The sequence below is a fragment of the Mustelus asterias genome, chromosome 23 (assembly GCF_964213995.1).
Source record: "Mustelus asterias chromosome 23, sMusAst1.hap1.1, whole genome shotgun sequence".
Classification (NCBI taxonomy): Eukaryota; Metazoa; Chordata; class Chondrichthyes; order Carcharhiniformes; family Triakidae; genus Mustelus; species Mustelus asterias.
In genome coordinates this window covers 13,824,451-13,844,583 of record NC_135823.1, presented here as the reverse complement: position 1 = coordinate 13,844,583, position 20,133 = coordinate 13,824,451, and the positions used below count along the sequence as shown (strand labels likewise).

General features: G+C 43.2%; 1 protein-coding gene across 2 annotated transcripts in view; it reads right to left on the bottom strand.

Moving 5' to 3' along the window:
• Positions 1–205: 205 nt before the first annotated feature.
• The window catches only part of katnip (katanin interacting protein), a 137,396-nt gene continuing 117,468 nt past the window's right edge, over positions 206–20,133 (bottom strand). Inside the window, exons 24-28 of one of the 2 annotated variants that reach the window (XM_078240013.1) lie at positions 18,445–18,584; positions 13,964–14,065; positions 12,867–13,027; positions 9,160–9,245; positions 206–1,546 (exon numbers count right to left, since the gene is read on the bottom strand). In XM_078240013.1, coding sequence (XP_078096139.1) covers positions 1,485–1,546; positions 9,160–9,245; positions 12,867–13,027; positions 13,964–14,065; positions 18,445–18,584 — 551 coding nt within the window. In that variant the 3' untranslated portion in view covers positions 206–1,484. Of the gene's footprint in view, positions 1,547–9,159; positions 9,246–12,866; positions 13,028–13,963; positions 14,066–18,444; positions 18,585–20,133 lie in introns of those variants that run through there. The other variant, XR_013500642.1, reaches the window with a different exon arrangement.

Sequence of the window (20,133 nt, the reverse complement as noted above, 5' to 3'; positions counted from 1 at the left end):
GGACTCGATGGGCCGAAGGACTTCTGCGCTGTATGATTCGATGATTCGAAAGGAAATTGGGAAAATTGATCCAGACAAGCATGATAGAATTAAATGCACCTGGTTAAAGTAGTCCTTTCTAAACAACAAACTATGAATTTACTTCCACCCAGACATTAAAATAATTAATACATGGATCAATATGGATGACATGACATTAGAAAATACATTTGCTGTTGTCCAGAAGTTGATTTTTATTTAGACTGTAACTGTAAAGCTACTTACAAATTGCTCATCAGATTTTAACTGTTTTTTAAAAAATAAGTATACTTTTTCTTTACATTCTACATACAGATATGTACAATTACATGAAAAATGTCAGAAAGAATAAAGTGTGGCATATGTCTAAATACGAGACATTTCAAACTCCTTCAAATGCTACCAACATTGTGCCAATCACATGTAGTGGGACCAGCTTGTGCTTGTATTTCACAAAAATTGTATTTCAAAGTGAGGAATTAACAAAAATAAGAATTCTCAATGTGAGAAGAAGCCATTTGACTCAGCATAGCTGATGAATGTACACAGCTGTACTTTGCATTGTTATTATCCACGGAATTGCCAAAAGGGTGAAGCCATCAATAGGTTATTTAACAAACAAATTCTTCAGTCGAAGATTGCTATGTTTAAGGAGTCAGTTGCTCAAAGGACACTTAGTGCTCATCGAGTTTTAGATGTCAAATAAATATGGAACATTGAATCAAATCATATTGCTTGAATGATAATGAAGCGATTAATATTAGTGCTTGAATCAACACAAGTAATGTTCTAGTGACAGGAACAGAGAACCAAAAAAAATGTTTCCATCAAGTTCCAGATCGTCTTCGAACAGAACACACATAATAAATAAAGTGAGGTGTTTCTAAAAAAAAAGTTCTGAATAAGAACTCTCAACTGAGCTTGAGTAACCATATTGTGAAATGATTAAATATTTATTTAGATATAAATATCAAGCATTTTTATCAAACTTGAGGGCTATTTACTTGACACTAGATAAATGCGCATCAGCTTTGAGAAGTATATTTGGAAACACTGATTTCTGTCAAAGCATGACCAAATCTGAGAAGCCCCGAAATGGGATTGATAACCGTTTTGTTACTGTGCGAATTTAAGTTTGTGTGGGCACAACTGAATGGCCACAATGTGCAATCAGGCACGGATTCTCAGTCAGATAGGCACACCAAAAGGGGGTTGGGAAAGTAAATATTATTTTGGCTGATGTTGTGAAGTCAGTCCTCATGGCATACAGTAACTGGAGCTGAATGAACTCTGTTATTTGGCCTGAAGGTGCTGAGTGCTAACTCATTACCCCTGCAGCTGAGAAAACAGCCAAAAGCAACAATATTGGGTGAGTAGCCTTGTGTGATTCCTGTCAACATTTGCTCAAAAATTTAACATCCAGAGCACAATCCAAATCAGAAGCAATCCTTCCAAGACTGAGATCTTTACCAGAATCTCCTTCTCCCAGCTGATCCCCTCTCCGTCATGCACGTTTTTGGACGCAGAGCTAAAAAATACAAAAAAAACAAAGGATTAAAGTTTAAAAGTTTAAAGTTTATTTATTAGTGTCACAAATAGGCTTACATTAATACCGCAATGAAGTTACTGTGAAAATCCCCCAGTCGCCACACTCCAGTGCCTGTTCGGGTACACGGAGGGAGGATTTAGCATGGCCAAAAGATTACTAAGTAAAAAAGTGAGGCAGAAAAAAAGTTTAAAATCAACTGTTTCCTTGTATTCTGTTCTACACCTATCCTGAAAATGGTTCTTAAATAAAAGCTCTAGAAGATGTTCACAGAAACTTACAACACAGGAAGAAGCTATTCAGTTTGATCAGTCTGTCTGTTACTTACCCTTGGTTCTAGCAAACCACCCGAGTTACACTAACCCACTCTGTTCTTATATTTATTGTCTTTTCCTTTGTCTACTGATCCAATTCTAATCTTAAATGACAATGTTGTTTCTACCTTGTCTGTGATAGGTATGTCCCTGTCAGGCAAGGAGGAATTGGTAGGGCTAGGGAACCGTGGTGCACCAAAAAAGTTTCTTTGTTGGTTAAAAAGAAAAAGGAGGCTTATGTTCGGATGAGACGTGAGCACTCGGGTAGTGCACTAGAAAGCTTTAGATTGGCTAAGAGGGAGTTGAAGAGCGAGCTTAGAAGGGCTAAAAGGGGACATGAGAAGACTTTGGCGGATAGGGTTAAAGAGAATCCTAAGGCGTTCTATAGGTATGTCAAGAACAGAAGGTTGGTTAGGGCAAGTTTAGGGCCAGTTATAGATGGCAGAGGGAAGTTATGTGTGGAACCGGAGGAGATTGGTGAAGCATTGAACCAATATTTCTCTTCGGTGTTCACGCAAGGGGACATGAATATAGCTGAGGAGGACACTGGGTTGCAAGGGAGTAGAATAGACAGTATTACAGTTGATAAGGAGGATGTGCAGGATATTCTGGAGGGTCTGAAAATAGATAAATCCCCTGGTCCGGATGGGATTTATCCAAGGATTCTCTGGGAGGCAAGAGAAGTGATTGCAGAGCCTCTGGCTCTGATCTTCAGGTCGTCGTTGGCCTCTGGTATAGTACCAGAAGATTGGAGGTTAGCGAATGTTGTCCCATTGTTTAAGAAGGGGAACAGAGACTTCCCCGGGAATTATAGACCGGTGAGTCTCACTTCTGTTGTCGGCAAGATGTTGGAAAAAATTATAAGGGATAGGATTTATAGTTATTTGGAGAGTAATGAATTGATAGGTGATAGTCAGCATGGTTTTGTGGCAGGTAGGTCGTGCCTTACTAACCTTATTGAGTTTTTTGAGAAAGTGACCAAGGAGGTGGATGGGGGCAAGGCAGTGGACGTGGTATATATGGATTTTAGTAAGGCGTTTGATAAGGTTCACCATGGTAGGCTTCTGCAGAAAATGCAGATGTATGGGATTGGGGGTGATCTAGGAAATTGGATCAGGAATTGGCTAGCGGATAGGAAACAGAGGGTGGTGGTTGATAGTAAATATTCATCATGGAGTGCGGTTACAAGTGGTGTACCTCAGGGATCTGTTTTGGGGCCACTGCTGTTTGTAATATTTATTAATGATCTGGATGAGGGTATAGTTGGGTGGATTAGCAAATTTGCTGATGACACCAAAGTCGGTGGTGTGGTAGACAGTGAGGAAGGGTGTCGTAGTTTGCAGGAAGACTTAGACAGGTTGCAAAGTTGGGCCGAGAGGTGGCGGATGGAGTTTAATGCGGAGAAGTGTGAGGTAATTCACTTTGGTAGGAATAACAGATGTGTTGAGTATAGGGCTAACGGGAGGACTTTGAATAGTGTGGAGGAGCAGAGGGATCTAGGTGTATGTGTGCATAGATCCCTGAAAGTTGGGAATCAAGTAGATAAGGTTGTTAAGAAGGCATATGGTGTCTTGGCGTTTATTGGTAGGGGGATTGAATTTAGGAGTCGTAGCGTTATGTTGCAACTGTACACAACTCTGGTGCGGCCGCACTTGGAGTACTGTGTGCAGTTCTGGTCCCCACATTACAGGAAGGATGTGGAGGCTTTGGAGAGGGTGCAGAGGAGGTTTACCAGGATGTTGCCTGGTATGGAGGGGAGATCCTATGAGGAGAGGCTGAGGGATTTGGGATTGTTTTCGCTGGAAAGGCGGCGGCTAAGAGGGGATCTTATTGAAACATATAAGATGATTAGAGGTTTAGATAGGGTGGATAGTGATAGCCTTTTTCCTCTGATGGAGAAATCCAGCACGAGGGGGCATGGCTTTAAATTGAGGGGGGGTAGTTATAGAACCGATGTCAGGGGTAGGTTCTTTACCCAGAGGGTGGTGAGGGATTGGAATGCCCTGCCAGCATCAGTAGTAAATGCGCCTAGTTTGGGGGCGTTTAAGAGATCCGTAGATAGGTTCATGGACGAAAAGAAATTGGTTTAGGTTGGAGGGTCACAGTTTTTTTTTTTAACTGGTCGGTGCAACATCGTGGGCCGAAGGGCCTGTTCTGCGCTGTAATGTTCTATGTTCTATGTTCTAAACCTGGAAGTGAATTCCATAGTCTCTTTGTTAAAAGAATGCTCTTTGCTCCACATCTTACAATTCATTTTGTGTTGTGTTGGCCTCTTGTTCTAGGCCTCTCAACTCCTTGACACATCGCTACACTGTGCCATCAATTTAGAATTTTAAACTTTCATCATTTTGGCCCTATGAGGAAATACTCCAATTTGTTCAAGTCTATCACCCTATTTAGTGAATACATCCTATTGAATCTGCTTTAACGTCTCAATCTCTCCCTAATAAAATGGAGCCCGATTACATCAGAGAGTAATATAACAGGGGATCGCTCACCATCTCTCATTTACGCCTCTCATGCTAAAACCTACAATCTCATTCGATGTTTTTACCAGCCTCGGAGGTGCTGTATCTATGATCCTGGATCCCTCAAAATCCCTCCATTCTTCCACAACATTGAGCTTATTTCCATTCAGATATAATTACCTTCTTTTTTTAAAATGAAAATGCAGAATCTTGCTGACATTGAATTTGATTTGCCACTTTTTAGTCCATTTTATCAATATTCATTTCCAGCTTCTGATCTTCCAAATAATTAACTCCTGAGATAACCCTATATTTTTGTATCATCTGCAATTTCACACCATTCCCTCGAGGTCTATACCCTAATCATTAATAAACAGTGAACTGAATCCCGTGAAAGGCCTTTTCTAATTTGGAAATATTGGTGGGCATTGTTCCTTTCACCAATTTCCAATCCAGTCCCCTAATTTCATACCAGTTGGTATTCCTGAGTACTTTCCCATCTGTAATCTTAGGCTGGGTGAGATGTTCAACTGCTGTGAAATCCGATGGTCACTGTATCCGCCCCCATCTTCACTGCAATTAAACAGGGGACAGGGAGATGTTACAAAACTCACCCACCCTTTGGTCTATTGACCTTAAAATGGAAATTCAGGGCCTCATTCCCCCATCGCCGATGGAGGCCCGCATTGGTCAATTTGCAGCCGTTCCTTCACAGTTGCTGGGTCAAAATCCCGGAATTCCCACCCTAATGGCTTTCTGGGTCAACCCACAGCATATAGACTGCAGCAATTCAAGAAGGCAGCTCACCACTATCTTCTCAAGGGCAACTCGGGATGGGCAATAAATGCTGGCCAGCCAGCGACGCCCATGTCCCACGAATGAATATAAAAAAAGCATAGGATGCTGCAAGACAAGGGTGGAAGACTCTCCTTTGCATACTCCCTAGTCTCTTTGGTGCTCCTACCACCCCCCCACCTTTAACCCTTTCCCTTGGACCCAGCCCACCCCCATACCCCTTGACTTAGCTGTGCTCCACATTGTGGTGGAACTGCCTGTAGTCCCAGCAGTGTCCATTGCTCCTAGGTGGCATTATGGGAAGACAGACTGCTGGCTATCTGATAGACTGGTAGCTCTTTAAGGTGGGGCTAAGGTGATTAAATGACTGAAGGGCACTGTCAAAATCGTGGACATTTCCACTCCCAACTTGTTGATCTGGGAGGGATGTGGGCGCGCATGGGAACTGCAGTGCCACATTAAACTAATCACTTGTCATAGACTTCCCTAAAGTCCACGTATACCCCTCTTCTACTGTGCAATTCATTGAGTGCATTAAACTCAGGATTCCTCCTCCTTTTTCTCCTCCTGCTTTTCCTGCAGCTGTTGCTGCTGATAGACCAGAGACTACATCCAGAATAAAACACAACCCATTTCCTGGCTAGCTACCAGGAAGTACACGAGACTCCACCAAATTCCTAAATGTAGGAATATTGTTGTAGAGGGTTGTTTTTCAAACTGGAGGCCTGTGACCAGCGGTGTGCCTCAGGGATCAGTGCTGGGTCCACTGTTATTTGTCATTTACATTAATGATTTGGATGAGAATATAGGATGGTTAGTAAGTTTGCAGATGACACCAAGATTGGTTGCGTAGTGGACAGTGAAGAAAGTTATCTCCAATTGCAATGGGATCTTGAGCAATTGGGCCAATGAGCTGACGAATGGCAGATGGGGTTTAATTTAGACAAATGCAAGGTGATGCATTTTGCTAGATTGAACCAGGGCAGGACTTACTCAGTTAATGGCAGGACTTTGGAGGGAGTTACAGAACAAAGAGATCTAGGGATACATGTTCATAGCTCCTTGAAAGTGGCGTCACATGTGGACAGAGTGGTGAAAAAGGCATTCGGCATGCTTGGTTTCAGCGGTCAGAACATTGAATACAGGAGTTGGAATGTCTTGTTGAAGTTGTACAAGACATTGGTAAGGCCACACTTGGAATACTGTGTGCAATTCTGGTCACCCTATTATAGAAAGGATATTATTAAACTAGAAAGAGTGCAGAAAACATTTACTAGGATACTACTGGGACTTGATGGATTGAGTTATAAGGAGAGGCTGGATAGACTGGGACTTTTTTCTCTGGAGCGTAGGAGGCTGAGGGGTGATCTTATAGAGGTCTATAAAATAATGAATGGCACAGATCAGCTAGATAGTCAATATCTTTTCCCAAAGATAGGGGTGTCTAAAACTAGAGGGCATAGGTTTAAGGTGAGAGGGGAGAGATACAAAAGTGTCCAGAGGGGCAATTTTTTCACAGAGGGTGGTAAGTGTCTGGAACAAGCTGCCAGAGGTAGTAGTAGAGGCGGGTACAATTTTGTCTTTTAAAAAGCATTTAGATAGTTACGTGGGTATGATGGGTATAGAGTGATATGGGCCAAATGCAGGCAATTGGGATTAGTTTAGGGGTTTAAAAAAAAAGGTGGCATGGACAAGTTGGGCCGAAGGGCCTGTTTCCATGCTGTAAACCTCTACGACTCCATGAGCCAGAAGGCATCAGGGCCCTGGTATTATGATGGATGCTTTGGAACGGGAAGGCTTGAGAGGTGTGTGTGGAATTGCTTGGGGAATACAAGAGAACTGGAATACAAGAGCAGGGATGTACTTCTGAGGCTGTATAAGACTCTGGTCAGACCCCATTTGGAGTATTGTAAGCAGTTTTGTGCTCCATATCTAAGGATGTGCTGGACTTGGAAAGGGTCCAGAGGAGGTTCACAAGAATGATCCCTGGAATGAAGAGCTTGTCGTATGAGGAATGGTTGAGGACTCTGGGTCTGTGCTCGTTGGAGTTTAGAAGGATGAGGGGGATCTTATTGAAACTTACAGGATACTGTGAGGCCTGGATAGAGTGGACGTGGAGAGGATGTTTCCACTAGTAGGAAAAACTAGAACCAGAGGGCACAACCTCAGGCTAAAGGAACAATCCTTTAAAACAGAAATGAGGAGGAATTTCTTCAGCCAGAGAATGGTGAATCTGTAGAACTCTTTGCCGCAGAAGGCTGTGGAGGCCGGGTCATTGAGTGTCTTTAAGGCAAAGACAGATAGATTCTTGATTAATAAGGGGGTCAAGGGTTATGGGGAAAAGGCAGGAGAATGGAGATGAGAAAAATATCAGCCATGATTGATTGGCAGAGCAGACCCGATGGGCCGAGTGGCCTAATTCTGCTCCTATGTCTTATGGAAGACTCCAAAGTCAACTGAACAGTTTGTAATCTGCAACCTAAATTCAATTGCACTGATTAATTTTGAATTTTGCATCTCCGAGCTATGCAATAGGTGAGATGTGCATCAGCTTGATGTAATCCCGGCTCGGTAGCACAGTGGTTAGCACTGCTGCTTCACAGCTCCAGGGTCCCGGGTTCGATTCCCGGCTCGGGTCACTGTCTGTGTGGAGTTTGCACATTCTCCTCGTGTCTGCGTGGGTTTCCTCCGGGTGCTCCGGTTTCCTCCCACAGTCCAAAGATGTGCGGGTTAGGTTGATTGGCTAGGTTAAAAAAAATTGCCCCTTAGAGTCCTGGGATGCGTAGGTTAGAGGGATTAGCGGGTAAAATATGTGGGGGTAGGGCCTGGGTGGGATTGTGGTCGGTGCAGACTCGATGGGCCGAATGGCCTCCTTCTGCACTGTAGGGTTTCTATGATTTCTATGATTTCTCTATAAAGAGGTGGCGAGCAGTGTGAGTGTTTTTCCAGGTCATGGATATAATGTCGGAAGCAGTTTAATGACCTAAGCATGTCAGGACAAGTGAGAATACATTTGCTGATTCAACTACAACTGCCCCCACGCCTGTCTCAGTAAACATTCTCCATGCTGTCACTGCTCACAGCCACTCAAATCTCTTCACTTTCTGTGCACTTCATCACCGTCACAATTATCCATCTTCCACTGACACTCACCCTAATCCTTACACAATGTGATGTATCTGTTTAGAATCACACTCACTCACAGATCAGCTTTATCACCTCATGCAGTACAAAGCACATAAGCAAGGGAGATGGAAAGGACTGCCGTAAATAGTCAAGCTAACTGATATAAGGAGGATGTCCTAAAAATAAGTGATGCTTCCTTCATTCAATTCCATTGTAACTAGTCGCAAACAAATAATGCTGTCCCACTCCTGCCTTCCCAACACAACAAAAAACCCTTTATATCAGCTTTCCAGTCATCGTCTGATATCACCCAGGAGTCAATTACTCCCACATCTATCTCCTCATAGGTACTAGTGCTTCTAGCTCACTGGTTCTATGCATTATTCCCTTCCATTCACACAAGTGAAACTCTCTTTTTCTTAATTATTTTTAGTCTCCTCTCTACATGTTATACTATTATAAAATCCATTCTACTGCCTTATTTACTCTGCACTGGTAGTCTGCCAGTTCAGGTGAAGCCCTCCACAACTACCTCAGAAATGATCCCAATGCCATCAGAATCTGAAACCCTTCCTCCTGCACTATCAAACCACAACTTGGATGGATCCTACCTGTCCTTACCTAAACTGCCCAGCATGAGGCTCAGGGTAATTCTGGGATTACATTGAGGCCTAAATTTTCAGCCTCGATCTAAACACCTCACATACTACCTGCACTAGACTTCTATTCCCACGTTATTGGTTCCTACATTGACTTTTGGCCTCGTCAATCTACAGTCTCTTCAACCAGAATGCAGGGTGATCTAAAATGAATTTCTTTATTCATATCATCCCTACACAATAAGCCTCAGCCTTTTACTGAGCTTCAACAGAGAAAATGATGCACATTGAACCTGGGTCAGCTGTTTGTTTCTTCTTGGATCGTTGAATAATTTGGTTTTCATTAGTCATTTTCACATCCTGATCTTCCACTTTGTTGCTGCAGGAGAAAGTAAAACATTAGTGAACTCGTTGATTGGTTTAATGGGACTTGCTACTTGTTTTCATTCTCCTAAAGTCCTCAATTTATACAGTTGCTGACATCATCTTATTGTTATATTCTCTCATTCAAATTTCTTAACAAGATTCCGAGATCATTGTGGAAACGCATTTTATTTCCCTTCTAGGGCGGCACGGTGGCACAGTGGTTAGCACTGCTGCCCCACAGTGCCAGGGACTCAGGTTTGGATCACTGTCTGTGTGGAGTTTGCACATTCTTCCCTGTCTGCGCGGGTTTCCTCCGGGTGCTCTGGTTTCCTCCCACAGTCCGAAAGACGTGCTGGTTAGGTGCATTGGCCGTGCGAAATTCTCCATCAGTGTACCCGAACAGACGCCGGAGTGTGGCGACTGGGGGATTTTCACAGCAACTTCATTGCAGTGTTAATGTAAGCCTACTTGTGACACAAATAAATAAATAAAACTTCATGATGGATTGCAAAAAGTGAAGTATAAAATCTCCCACCAACATTTGAGAAATACAAAGTATGTTTAACACAGGAGAGTATACGTCTCCTGGGATTGCTTCCAGAGAGCAAAGTAGAGGGCAGCAAAAAGAGGAGTTGACCTAGTTGCTGTTGGATGATGAATATCATTGAGCTGGATAAATGTGCTTCCTGACATTAGTATCGAAACTTGCCTTTTTTAGCCCGGGCCTGCGGTCATTTGCTCTACTTTAATGGTTTACTTTATCAGTAATGCTCTGGATTAAACTTTTTTATATGTATAAACTTTAGAATATTACACATAGCTATGTGATTGCTTTTAATTCCCTGCTTTCAAGACCAACATCCTGTTTATGTACTGTCTACAGATATTAGTAATCAGCCATATAAATACCGTAGTTACAAGAGCCGGTCAAAGGCTAGGAATCCTGCAGCGAGTAACTCACCCCTCGACTCCCCAAAGTCTGTCCCTCATCTACAAGGAACAAGTCAGGAATGTGATGGAATACTCTCCACTTGCCTGGATGAGTGCAGCACCATCCAGGACAAAGCAGCCCGCTTGATTGGCATCACATCTACAAACATTCACTCCCTCTATCAGCAATGCACAGTGGCAGCCGTGTGTACCATCTACAAGATGCACTGCAGCAGCTCAGCAAGGTTCCTTAGACAACACAACTGACGCATTCAAGAGGGCATTGGATGATTATTTTAATAGAAACAACATGCAGGGATATGGGGAAAAGGCAGGGAATGGCACTAGGTCATGATACAAACCCACAACCATCTAGAAGGACAAGAGCAGCAGATACATAGGAACATCAGCTGGAAGTTCCCCTCCAAGTCACTCACCATCCTGACTTGGAAATATATTGCCTTTCCTTCAGTGTTGCTGGGTCAAAATCCTGGAACTCCCTCCCTAACAGCACTGTGAGTGTACTTGCACTACACAGACTGCAACTGTTCAAGAAGACAACTCACCACCACCTTCTCAAGGGCAATTAGGGATTGTCAATAAATGCTGGCCTAGTCAGCGAAGTCCACGTCTCTTGAATGAAAATCTGCCTTGTAGTCCTGTATATTACTTCCAGGGCTCAGAAATTTGCTCTATGCCTCACTGGCCACACGGGAGTCTAATCCCAATAACTAGATTACTCAAAGCTTTGGCACACCTGTTGCATTTTTTCTAGGTGCTAAGCTGCCTTCTCAGAATCTCAACTCGCTCCCCTGAATTAAGATACGAATAAACTAAAATAATGTCAAATTAAGAAATGGTCACTTCATGAGCTAACATCAGGATTCCATTTGTACTCCATTATAAGGTGGCCGTTTCCATAAATGAACTTTTGATGACCCTTCTCCATGACCTCCATTCCACCCTGACATTCCCCTTTATCTCGCGATCCATTGCTGATCCCTGTTATGGTTGCAGTACTGGCAGTAACCACTGCACCTGGTGGCGCTGGCAGTACTACAGAGATCCCAGACTCTAACTGGCTGGCTGCTCCTGAAGGTGGGATTTCCACCCTACTTGGGGCTTAATCGGACAGGAAGCCTGAATCTGCCCAGTTAAGTGCCTGACTGGAACTGAATAGCATCAGACTTCCTGGGTTCCCCCCTCACTGGTTTTCCAAGCCCCCTCACCCACATTAAAATCTGGCCTTCATATAATAAATTGACACAGACTCAAATACAGACTCGAACACGTACATTTAAGCTGAGTGCATTCTTTGTTCCGAGTTAAGACAAATTCCTTTGGGAACCAATAGTGATTTTTGAGATAATCAAATTGATGAAGACTAGATCGAGTTTTATATGAATATAACATGTAGCTCATGGAAAGATCACTTCATATCAGTTCAAATTACAACTACAAATTTCAAACAACAAAAGAAATGTTAAGTAAAGTAAAGGGGAGATGGTGGCATGGTAGCTATGTCATTGGACTCGTAATTCAGAGGCCCGGGCTAATGCTCTAGGGTACAGGTTCAAACCTCACCATGGCAACAGGTGGAATTTAACTCCATTAAATTAAAAAACATGGAAATGAAAGCCAGTCTCAGTAATGGTCACCATGAAACTGTCATCAATTGTTGTAGAAATTCATCTAGTTCACTAATGTCCTTTTGGGAAGGAGATTTGTTGTCCTTACCTGCTGGCATGTGACTCCAGACCCACAGCAATGTGGTTGACTCTCAACTACCCTTGGAAATGGCTGGGAAAGCCATGTAGTTCAAGGGCAATTAGAGATGGGCAACAAATGCTGACCTTGCCACATCCCATGAACAAATATTTTTTTAAAAGTATGGGATGTCCAACATATTCATTTTCACAAACCACTGATAGGAGACAAAACCACCTTTAGCGGAGGAGCACTGAAATACAGGCAGGCAGTCATTAGTTTATTGAATATTTTGTCACTTTTTTCTGCTTTGTGGCTAAAGGTCAGAGAAAAAAAGACTAATTTAAGAAGTTTGCACTGACAACCAAGAAAGAGTTGATGAAAACCATATAAATGGTTCTCCCCTAACAGCTACTATAAAACCGACTCCTCAGCAAAGCTATTAGAGCTCTTGCAAAGAATTATTCACTTCTTTCTCTTGTACCAATTAGTCCTCAATGCATGATACCTCAGCATTTCTAAAATCCATCCTCAGGACTCTATTCCCAAAAAACTGATCACAACTTCCTTCCCGTATGCTGGCTATTTTGAAAATGGTTCCCCACTTATTAGCTACCATCCCATTATCCTTACAAAACAGCCATCCATCACCCACTTCTCAAAACTCACCTTTGACCCTTTTGCCGTTGCAAACTATCATCTCCACCGCCCCCCCGCCACAATTTTCCTTTCCTGTCCAAAGTTCTTGAATGTGTGGTTGCCTTCAAATTTCCAATATGAACCTCCCTAATCAAGTGCTTGCCTCATCATAGCATGAAAACCAGATACAAATGACATCCTCGATGATTATGACCATGGTTGACATGACAACTACACCATTTTCCACCAGCACCTCTTCCTCCATTGTCCAGCTAAGTGGCACTATTCTCACTTGCTTTCACAAATACAAGACTGAGAAACCTAATTTAGGAAAAGTAACATATTAGATGCAACATACCTTATAACAGTATATTTCTCTCTGTGTGTAATCTTTTCATCATTGGTGAAAAGGATTGTATGATATGGGATAACAGGCTCACAAGTTGGAAGGATACCTCGGGCCACTTGACTCACAATATCTAGGATTCCATTGTAGACTAATAAATCATCAATAAGGAGCTGTGAAATAATAGAAAAATATGAAATAACACAGTCAAAAGTAAACACTGAATTAATTGTACTTCTTATACCGACAGGTAGATTGGCCATGCTAAATTGCCCTTTAGTAGCTCAAGGTGTGTAGGTTAGGGGGATTAGCAGGGTAAACACATGGGGTTATCATAGAATCCCTACAGTGCAAAAGGAGGCCATTCGGCCCATTGAGTCTCAACGGCCACAATCCCACCCAGGCCCTATCCCCATAACCCCATATATTTACCCTACTAGCCTAGCCCCCTGGCACTAAGTGGCAATTTAGCATGGCCAATCCATCTAACCCGCACATCTTAGGACTGGAGCACCCGAGGAAACTCACGCAGACGTGGGGAGAATGTGCAAACTCCATACAGTGACCCAGGCTGGGAACCGAATCCGGGTCCTTGGCGCTGTGAGGCAGCAGTGCTAACCACTGTGCCACCGTGCCTCCCTACGAGAATAGGACCTGGGTGGGATGCTTTGTCAGAAAGCCAATGCAAACTCATTGGGCCAAATAGCCTCTTTCTGCACTGTAGAGATTCTATGGCTATCTATGACTTCTATTCTTTGTTAGAGTACAGTAAGCAATGGTGACATAGGTTTAAAATCTTCTTAGCTCACTTGTATATGCATTACATTTGTAAATGATAATTGTGATTCGAGTGCTCTGGAGTCTGATCATTCTTTTACTATTTTAAAAATTATGAATGAAGAGCAACATTTTCAGATGTAGCATCAACAATGAAGCACTCAGGATCTTTTCTCAGTAAACATTGGCTGTGAAAGTGGCCAGCTACAACTGGGATTCCTGAATTTTATACTCATGATGAGCCTGTATCTATTTAAAACTAGTTTGGTATTGCCACTAAAGAGCATACAATTAACCAGCTTCATTCCTCACTTAAACGAAAGGTAACATACCCCAAATTCTTTTACTCCTCTTTGAGGTGTTTTTGAATAATTCCAGAGTTTAATCATTGTTACAGAAATGGGTTGATCAAAAATGACATAGACACGATTCACCTGCAACAGAAGGAGCAACTCAATGTACATTTTAGATTCAATAACTCACAGAGCTTCCGCAATAACATATGATGAGTCTGATTTATTTTTATTGCAATGATGAGAAAGGCAAGTCTTTTATAGGTTACTCATGGTTCAGCATAACATTCTCCTTCATCATCTATTCTTAATTGCTTGGTTCCACAGAACAGCTCTTGTTTGGTTTCGCTCTCAACGTAGCAATCACATATTCAAGTGTGTTTTGCTTCTGAATCCTGCACAAAATCTATCCTTTAGGTTAGGGGGAATTAGCAGGGTAAACACATGGGAGAATAGAACCTGGGTGGAATGCTCTGTCAGAGAGCCGGGGGTGCAGGCACGATGGGCCGAATAGCCTCCTTCTGCACTGTTAGCAGCAGCTGCTAGAAGATTGATTCTGCGGAGCAGAGGAACTTTGCACTCACGGATCGATTGGCCATGTTGTATAGCAAAGGATAAGGGTTTTCTGGCACATACTTTCCAAAGATCTGGCCACAGTGTTAGTGCCAGACACTGAATGCAAAAGGATACAAGTTGATGACCATCTACAGGAGAAGCAGAGGTCCAAGGCCGCTTGATGGTAATAACAAACTGAAACAATGCTGTCACAGGCAGAAGGTGTCTGCTCTCTTATTGCCCATAATCAGTATATTTTCTATAGCGCGTGGTATTTCTTACCCAGGAAGTGTATATTCCAATTAAATAATTCAGCAGTAAGTGTTCGAGAGTCTAAAATAAAGGTTATTTATTCTCATACACTTGCTCCGAATTAATGCTTATCGAACACTTGGTCTCACACACACGGACACACACAGATTGAATACAGATAAACAGAGATTTTTATAGGTTGCAATTAATTCAATCTCTGATTTATGTTTTCCAGTGTTCCAGATGGCAGGCCAGTGCCTCCTTGAAGGGATTTGATAATTTAAAGTTGAAGTGAGTGTCTTCTAAAGGGAAGAGTTCACAGGCTGCAAAGTTTCTAGCAGTCAGATATCTTGGAGTGTGGTTCTCAGGCGAGTTTTGAAACTAGAACAGGTCAAGTTCTTTGACCTGGTTCTCACATGAAGAATTGATCTGACAAGCATCGTATACCTCCACAACATTGTCCAATTTGCCTCTAAATCAGCCCCTCTTCTACTAAAACCTTGATCCATGCTTCCTTCTCAGCCACACTACACCTTACGATGGGAGGTCTTGTGGCACAGAAGGTAGCGCCCTTACCTCTGGACCAGCAGCTCCAAGTCCAATGCCGGGATTAATTGGCCACAGGAGTGTTTATAACATAGTTCAAAGAGTTGATAACCAGTTTGGGAATCCTTCCACCACTTCCCCACTATTCCCCAAAGGGAAACAAATATGTGTGTGATGGTACGCTTTATAAAAAAACCCGTCACCATTTATTCCATTGGAATAAATTGCAACATGTCCAAATCACAGCTGGCTGTATCCTTCCACTCTGGCCTACACTGGCTGACTTTCTCCAAACACATTAAATTTGAAATCTCTGGCCTTCTCTGCAAATCCTTTCATGGCCTTGTCCCACATCAGCCCCACAAGCTCTTCCAGCCATCTACCCCTTCTGCATCCTTTGTCCTCCTTCAATCCAATCTGTCAATACGAGGGCCTTCAGCAGCCTCAGCCCTAGTATGAGGTTAAGAATTAGCACACAACCATTTACACTCTGTGATTCATGCAATTCTTCAATCACAACCGCCTTTATCAATTGGGGTATAGATTACAAAAGCAGAGAGGTCATGATGTATAGAACTTTGGTGAGGCCACAGCTGGAGTACTGTGCGCAGTTCTGGTCGCCACATTATAAGAAGGACGTGAATGCACTGGAAGGGGTGCAGAGGAGATTATCAGAATGCTGCCTGGGATGGAAAATTTAAGTTATGAAGAGAGATTGGATAGGCTTGGGTTGTCTTCATTGGAGCAGAGAAGACTGAGGGGGCGACCTGATTGAGGTGTTCAAGATTATGAGGGGCATGGACAGGGTGATAGGGAGCAGCTGTTCCCTTTAGTTGAAGGGTCAGTTACGAGGGAACACAAGTTAAAAGTGAGGGGTGGGAGGTTTAGGGGGGATTTGAGGAAAAATGTTTTTACTCAAAGGGTGGTGATGGTTTGTAATGTACTGCCTGGGAGAGTGGTGGAGGTGGGATGCCTCACATCCTTTAAGTAGTACCTGGCACACCATAACATTCAAGATTATGAGCCAAGTGCTGGCAAGTGGGATTAGGTGGGCAGGTCAGGGCATTTCATGCGTCGGTGGAGACATGATGGGCTGAAGGGCCTCTTCTGCACTGTAACATTCTGTGATTCTGTATGATTCTGTGAACACTTATTGATCAACCACTGACAAGGGACTGATTGTTAAATTGCAGCTGGAATCAATCTATCAAAGCATCCTTACCTAGATTTTTAAAAATGTATTATTTCAAGGGATATGTGCATCGCTGGCTAGGCCAGTATTTATTGCCCATGCAGCACTGTGGCACAGTGGTTAGCACTGCTGCCTCTCAGCGCCAGGGACCCGGGTTCAATTCCTGGCTTGGGTCACTGCCTATGTGGAGTTTGCACATTCTCCCCGTATCTGCGTGGGTTTCCTCTAGGTGCTCCGGTTTCCTTCCACAGTCCAAAAGGTGTATTGGTTAGGTGCATTGGCCATGTTAAATTCTCACTCAGTGTACCTGAACATCTGGTTCACTAGAATCATAGAATCCTACAGTGCAGAAAGAGGCCATTCGGCCCATCGAGTCTGCACCAACCACAATCCCACCCAGGCCCTATCCCCATATCCCTACATATTTACTCACCAATCCCTCTAACCTATGCATCCCGGGACACTAAGGGGCAATTTAGAATGGCCAATCAACCTAGCCCGCACATCTTTGGACTATGGGAGGAAACCAGAGCACCCGGAGGAAACCCACGCAGACACAGGGAGAATGTGCAAACTCCACACAGACAGTGACCCGAGCTGGGATTTGAATCCAGGTCCCTGGAGCTGGTCTTTTAGGGAATGTCTTTTAGCACTAATGTTTTTTAGGGAAGGAAATCTGCTGTCCTCACCTGGTCTGGCCTACATGTGACTCCAGAATCACAGCAATGTGGTTGACTCTCAACTTCCCTTGGGTAACTAGGGATGGGCAATAAATACTGATGTGGAGATGCCGGCGTTGGACTGGGGTAAACACAGTAAGGAGTCTAACAACACCAGGTTGAAGTCCAACAGGTTTATTTGGCAGCAAACGCCACTAGCTTTCGGAGCGCTGCTCCTTCGTCAGGTGAGTGGAAGATCTGCTCATAAACAGCAAATAGGGCATATAAAGACACAAACTCAATTTACAGAATAATGAATAATGTTTGGAATGCGAGTCTTTACAGCTAATCAAGTCTTAAAGGTACAGACAATGTGAGTGGAGGGAACATTAGCACAGGTTAAAGAGATGTGTATTGTCTCCAGACAGGACAGCCAGTGAGACTTTGCAAGTCCAGGCAAGTTGCGGGAGTTACAGATAGTGTGACATGAACCCAAGATCCCGGTTCAGGCCGTCCTCATGTGTGCGGAATGGATGAATGAACACCGCTCGACAATCACCAGGCAAGACTGTTCTTTTCCTGTTGGGGAGCACTTCAGCCGTCACGGGCATTCGGCCTCTGATATTCGGGTAAGCATTCTCCAAGACGGCCTTCACAACACACGACAACGCAGAGTCGCTGAGCAGAGACTGATAGCCAGGTTCCGCACACATGAGGACGGCCTGAACCAGGATCTTGGGTTCATGTCACACTATCTGTAACCCCCACAACTTGCCTGGACTTGCAAAGTCTCACTGGCTGTCCTGTCTGGAGACAATACACATCTCTTTAACCTGTGCTAATGTTCCCTCCACTCACATTGTCTGTACCTTTAAGACTTGATTAGCTGTAAAGACTCGCATTCCAATCATTATTCATTATTCTGTAAATTGAGTTTGTGTCTTTATATGCCCTATTTGCTGTTTATGAGCAGATCTTCCACTCACCTGACGAAGGAGCAGCGCTCCGAAAGCTAGTGGCGTTTGCTACCAAATAAACCTGTTGGACTTTAACCTGTTGTTAGACTCCTTACAATAAATACTGGCCATCCAGCGACGCCCATGTCCCATGAATGAGTAAAAGAAATCTGGCGTAGCATCATGTTTAACCTTCCATTTGCCCTTAAATGCATTTGCACATATATTTCAGTAAAGCAGCCTTGTTGGTATTTCGACAACAGGCCATTATACCAAATAAGCAGCAAGTTTCACAAGGGCACATAATCAGATTTTCTCTTCAAAACAGAATAACCATTGAAGAGAAAATTAGTTTCTTACCAAACCAGGAAGAATAGGGGCTAACCACATGTGTCTGCCATCATTTGTGTCATTTACTCCATCAATTAGTTTGTCTGGGGTTCGAACATCTCCTGAAACGCTATCTAAGACATTCACACTGTCAGGAAAAGCAGAAATGTCTGATAATGGCAAGTTAAGGACTTTGATCAGGATGCAGTAATGATTCAGCAACAACTAATCACTACAATTCTTTATATTTCAATAGATAGATGGTACAGATTATTTCGCTACATTTAATTAACAGCAAGATATCATCACTTTTACAAGTGCTGATACCACAAAGCTTGACTAGTCCCAGGAGGCGGCAGTGGAGTAGTTTTGCCACTGGACGAGTAATTCAGAGACCCAGGGCAATGCTTTGGGCACCTGGGTTTGAATCCCACCACAGCAGATGGCAAATTTAAAATCTGGAATTCAAAATCTAATAATGACCATGAAACAATTGTTGATTGTTGTAAAAACAAATCTGGTTCACTAATGTCCTTTAGGGAAAGAAATCTGCAGTCCTTACCTGGTCTGACCTACATGTGACTCCAGATCCACAGCAATGTGGTTGACTCTTAAATGCGCTGAGGGCATTTTAGGGATGGGCAATAAATGCTGGCCCAATCAACAATGCCTACATGAAAAACATTTTTTTTTTTTAAATCGCAGGAGCTAAGAGTACAACTAAGTGTAGTCTGTGCAAACACATTATGGCCACGGAGTTAGTTTGTAAGTAACTTAAATGCTTAAGAAAATATACAAAGAGAGAAGTGCTTTTAATGAACCAGAAACAAAAGATTTACAGGTCCAGAAATGAGGGTTCACATTCACTCCTTTTCTTGAAGTTAGGAGCTACATGTGCTGGTTTACAATCCTCTCAGATTTGATCCAAGTTCATCGACTGGGAAACAATTATGCGGACTCACAACTAATGATGCAATTCATTTGGAACTCTGCAATGGTAAGTGCCAAACATAGGAGCCTCATCTACCTTTCATTTCAACAACATCTCTGATATACCCTCTCGCGATTTACAATTCTTCACTTATAGGAACAAGAGGCCTTCACCTTTTGAGACAGTTCCACCACTCAAAGAGATCATGGCTGATCTGCATCCTAACTCCATCTATCAAACTATGCCACGTATCCCTTAACACCTTTGGGTAACAAACGTCCATCAATCTCAGATTTTAAATTTACAATTGATCTAGTATCAATTGACGTTTGCGGAAGATAGATCCAAACGTCTACCAAAAGGGGTAGAGTCAAATAGGGTCAAAATGGATAGGGCGGCATGGTGGCACAGTGATTAGCACAGCTGTCTTACAGGGCCAGGGACCCAGGTTCAATTCCGGCCTCGGGTGACTGTGTGGAGTTTGCACGTTCTCCCCGTGTCTGCGCGGGTTTCCTTCGGGTGTTCCGGTTTCCTCCCACAGTCCAAAGATATGCGGGTTAGGTTGATTGGCCATTCTAAATTGACCCTTAGTGTCAGGGGGATTAGCAGGGTAAATATGTGGAGTTACAGGAATATAGCCTGGGTGGGATTGCGGTCAGTGCAGACTCATAAGAACATAAGAAATAGGAGCAGGAGTAGGCCATCTAGCCCCTCGAGCCTGCCCTGCCATTCAATAAGATCATGGCTGATCTGACTCGATGGGCTGAATGACCTCCTCTGCACTATAG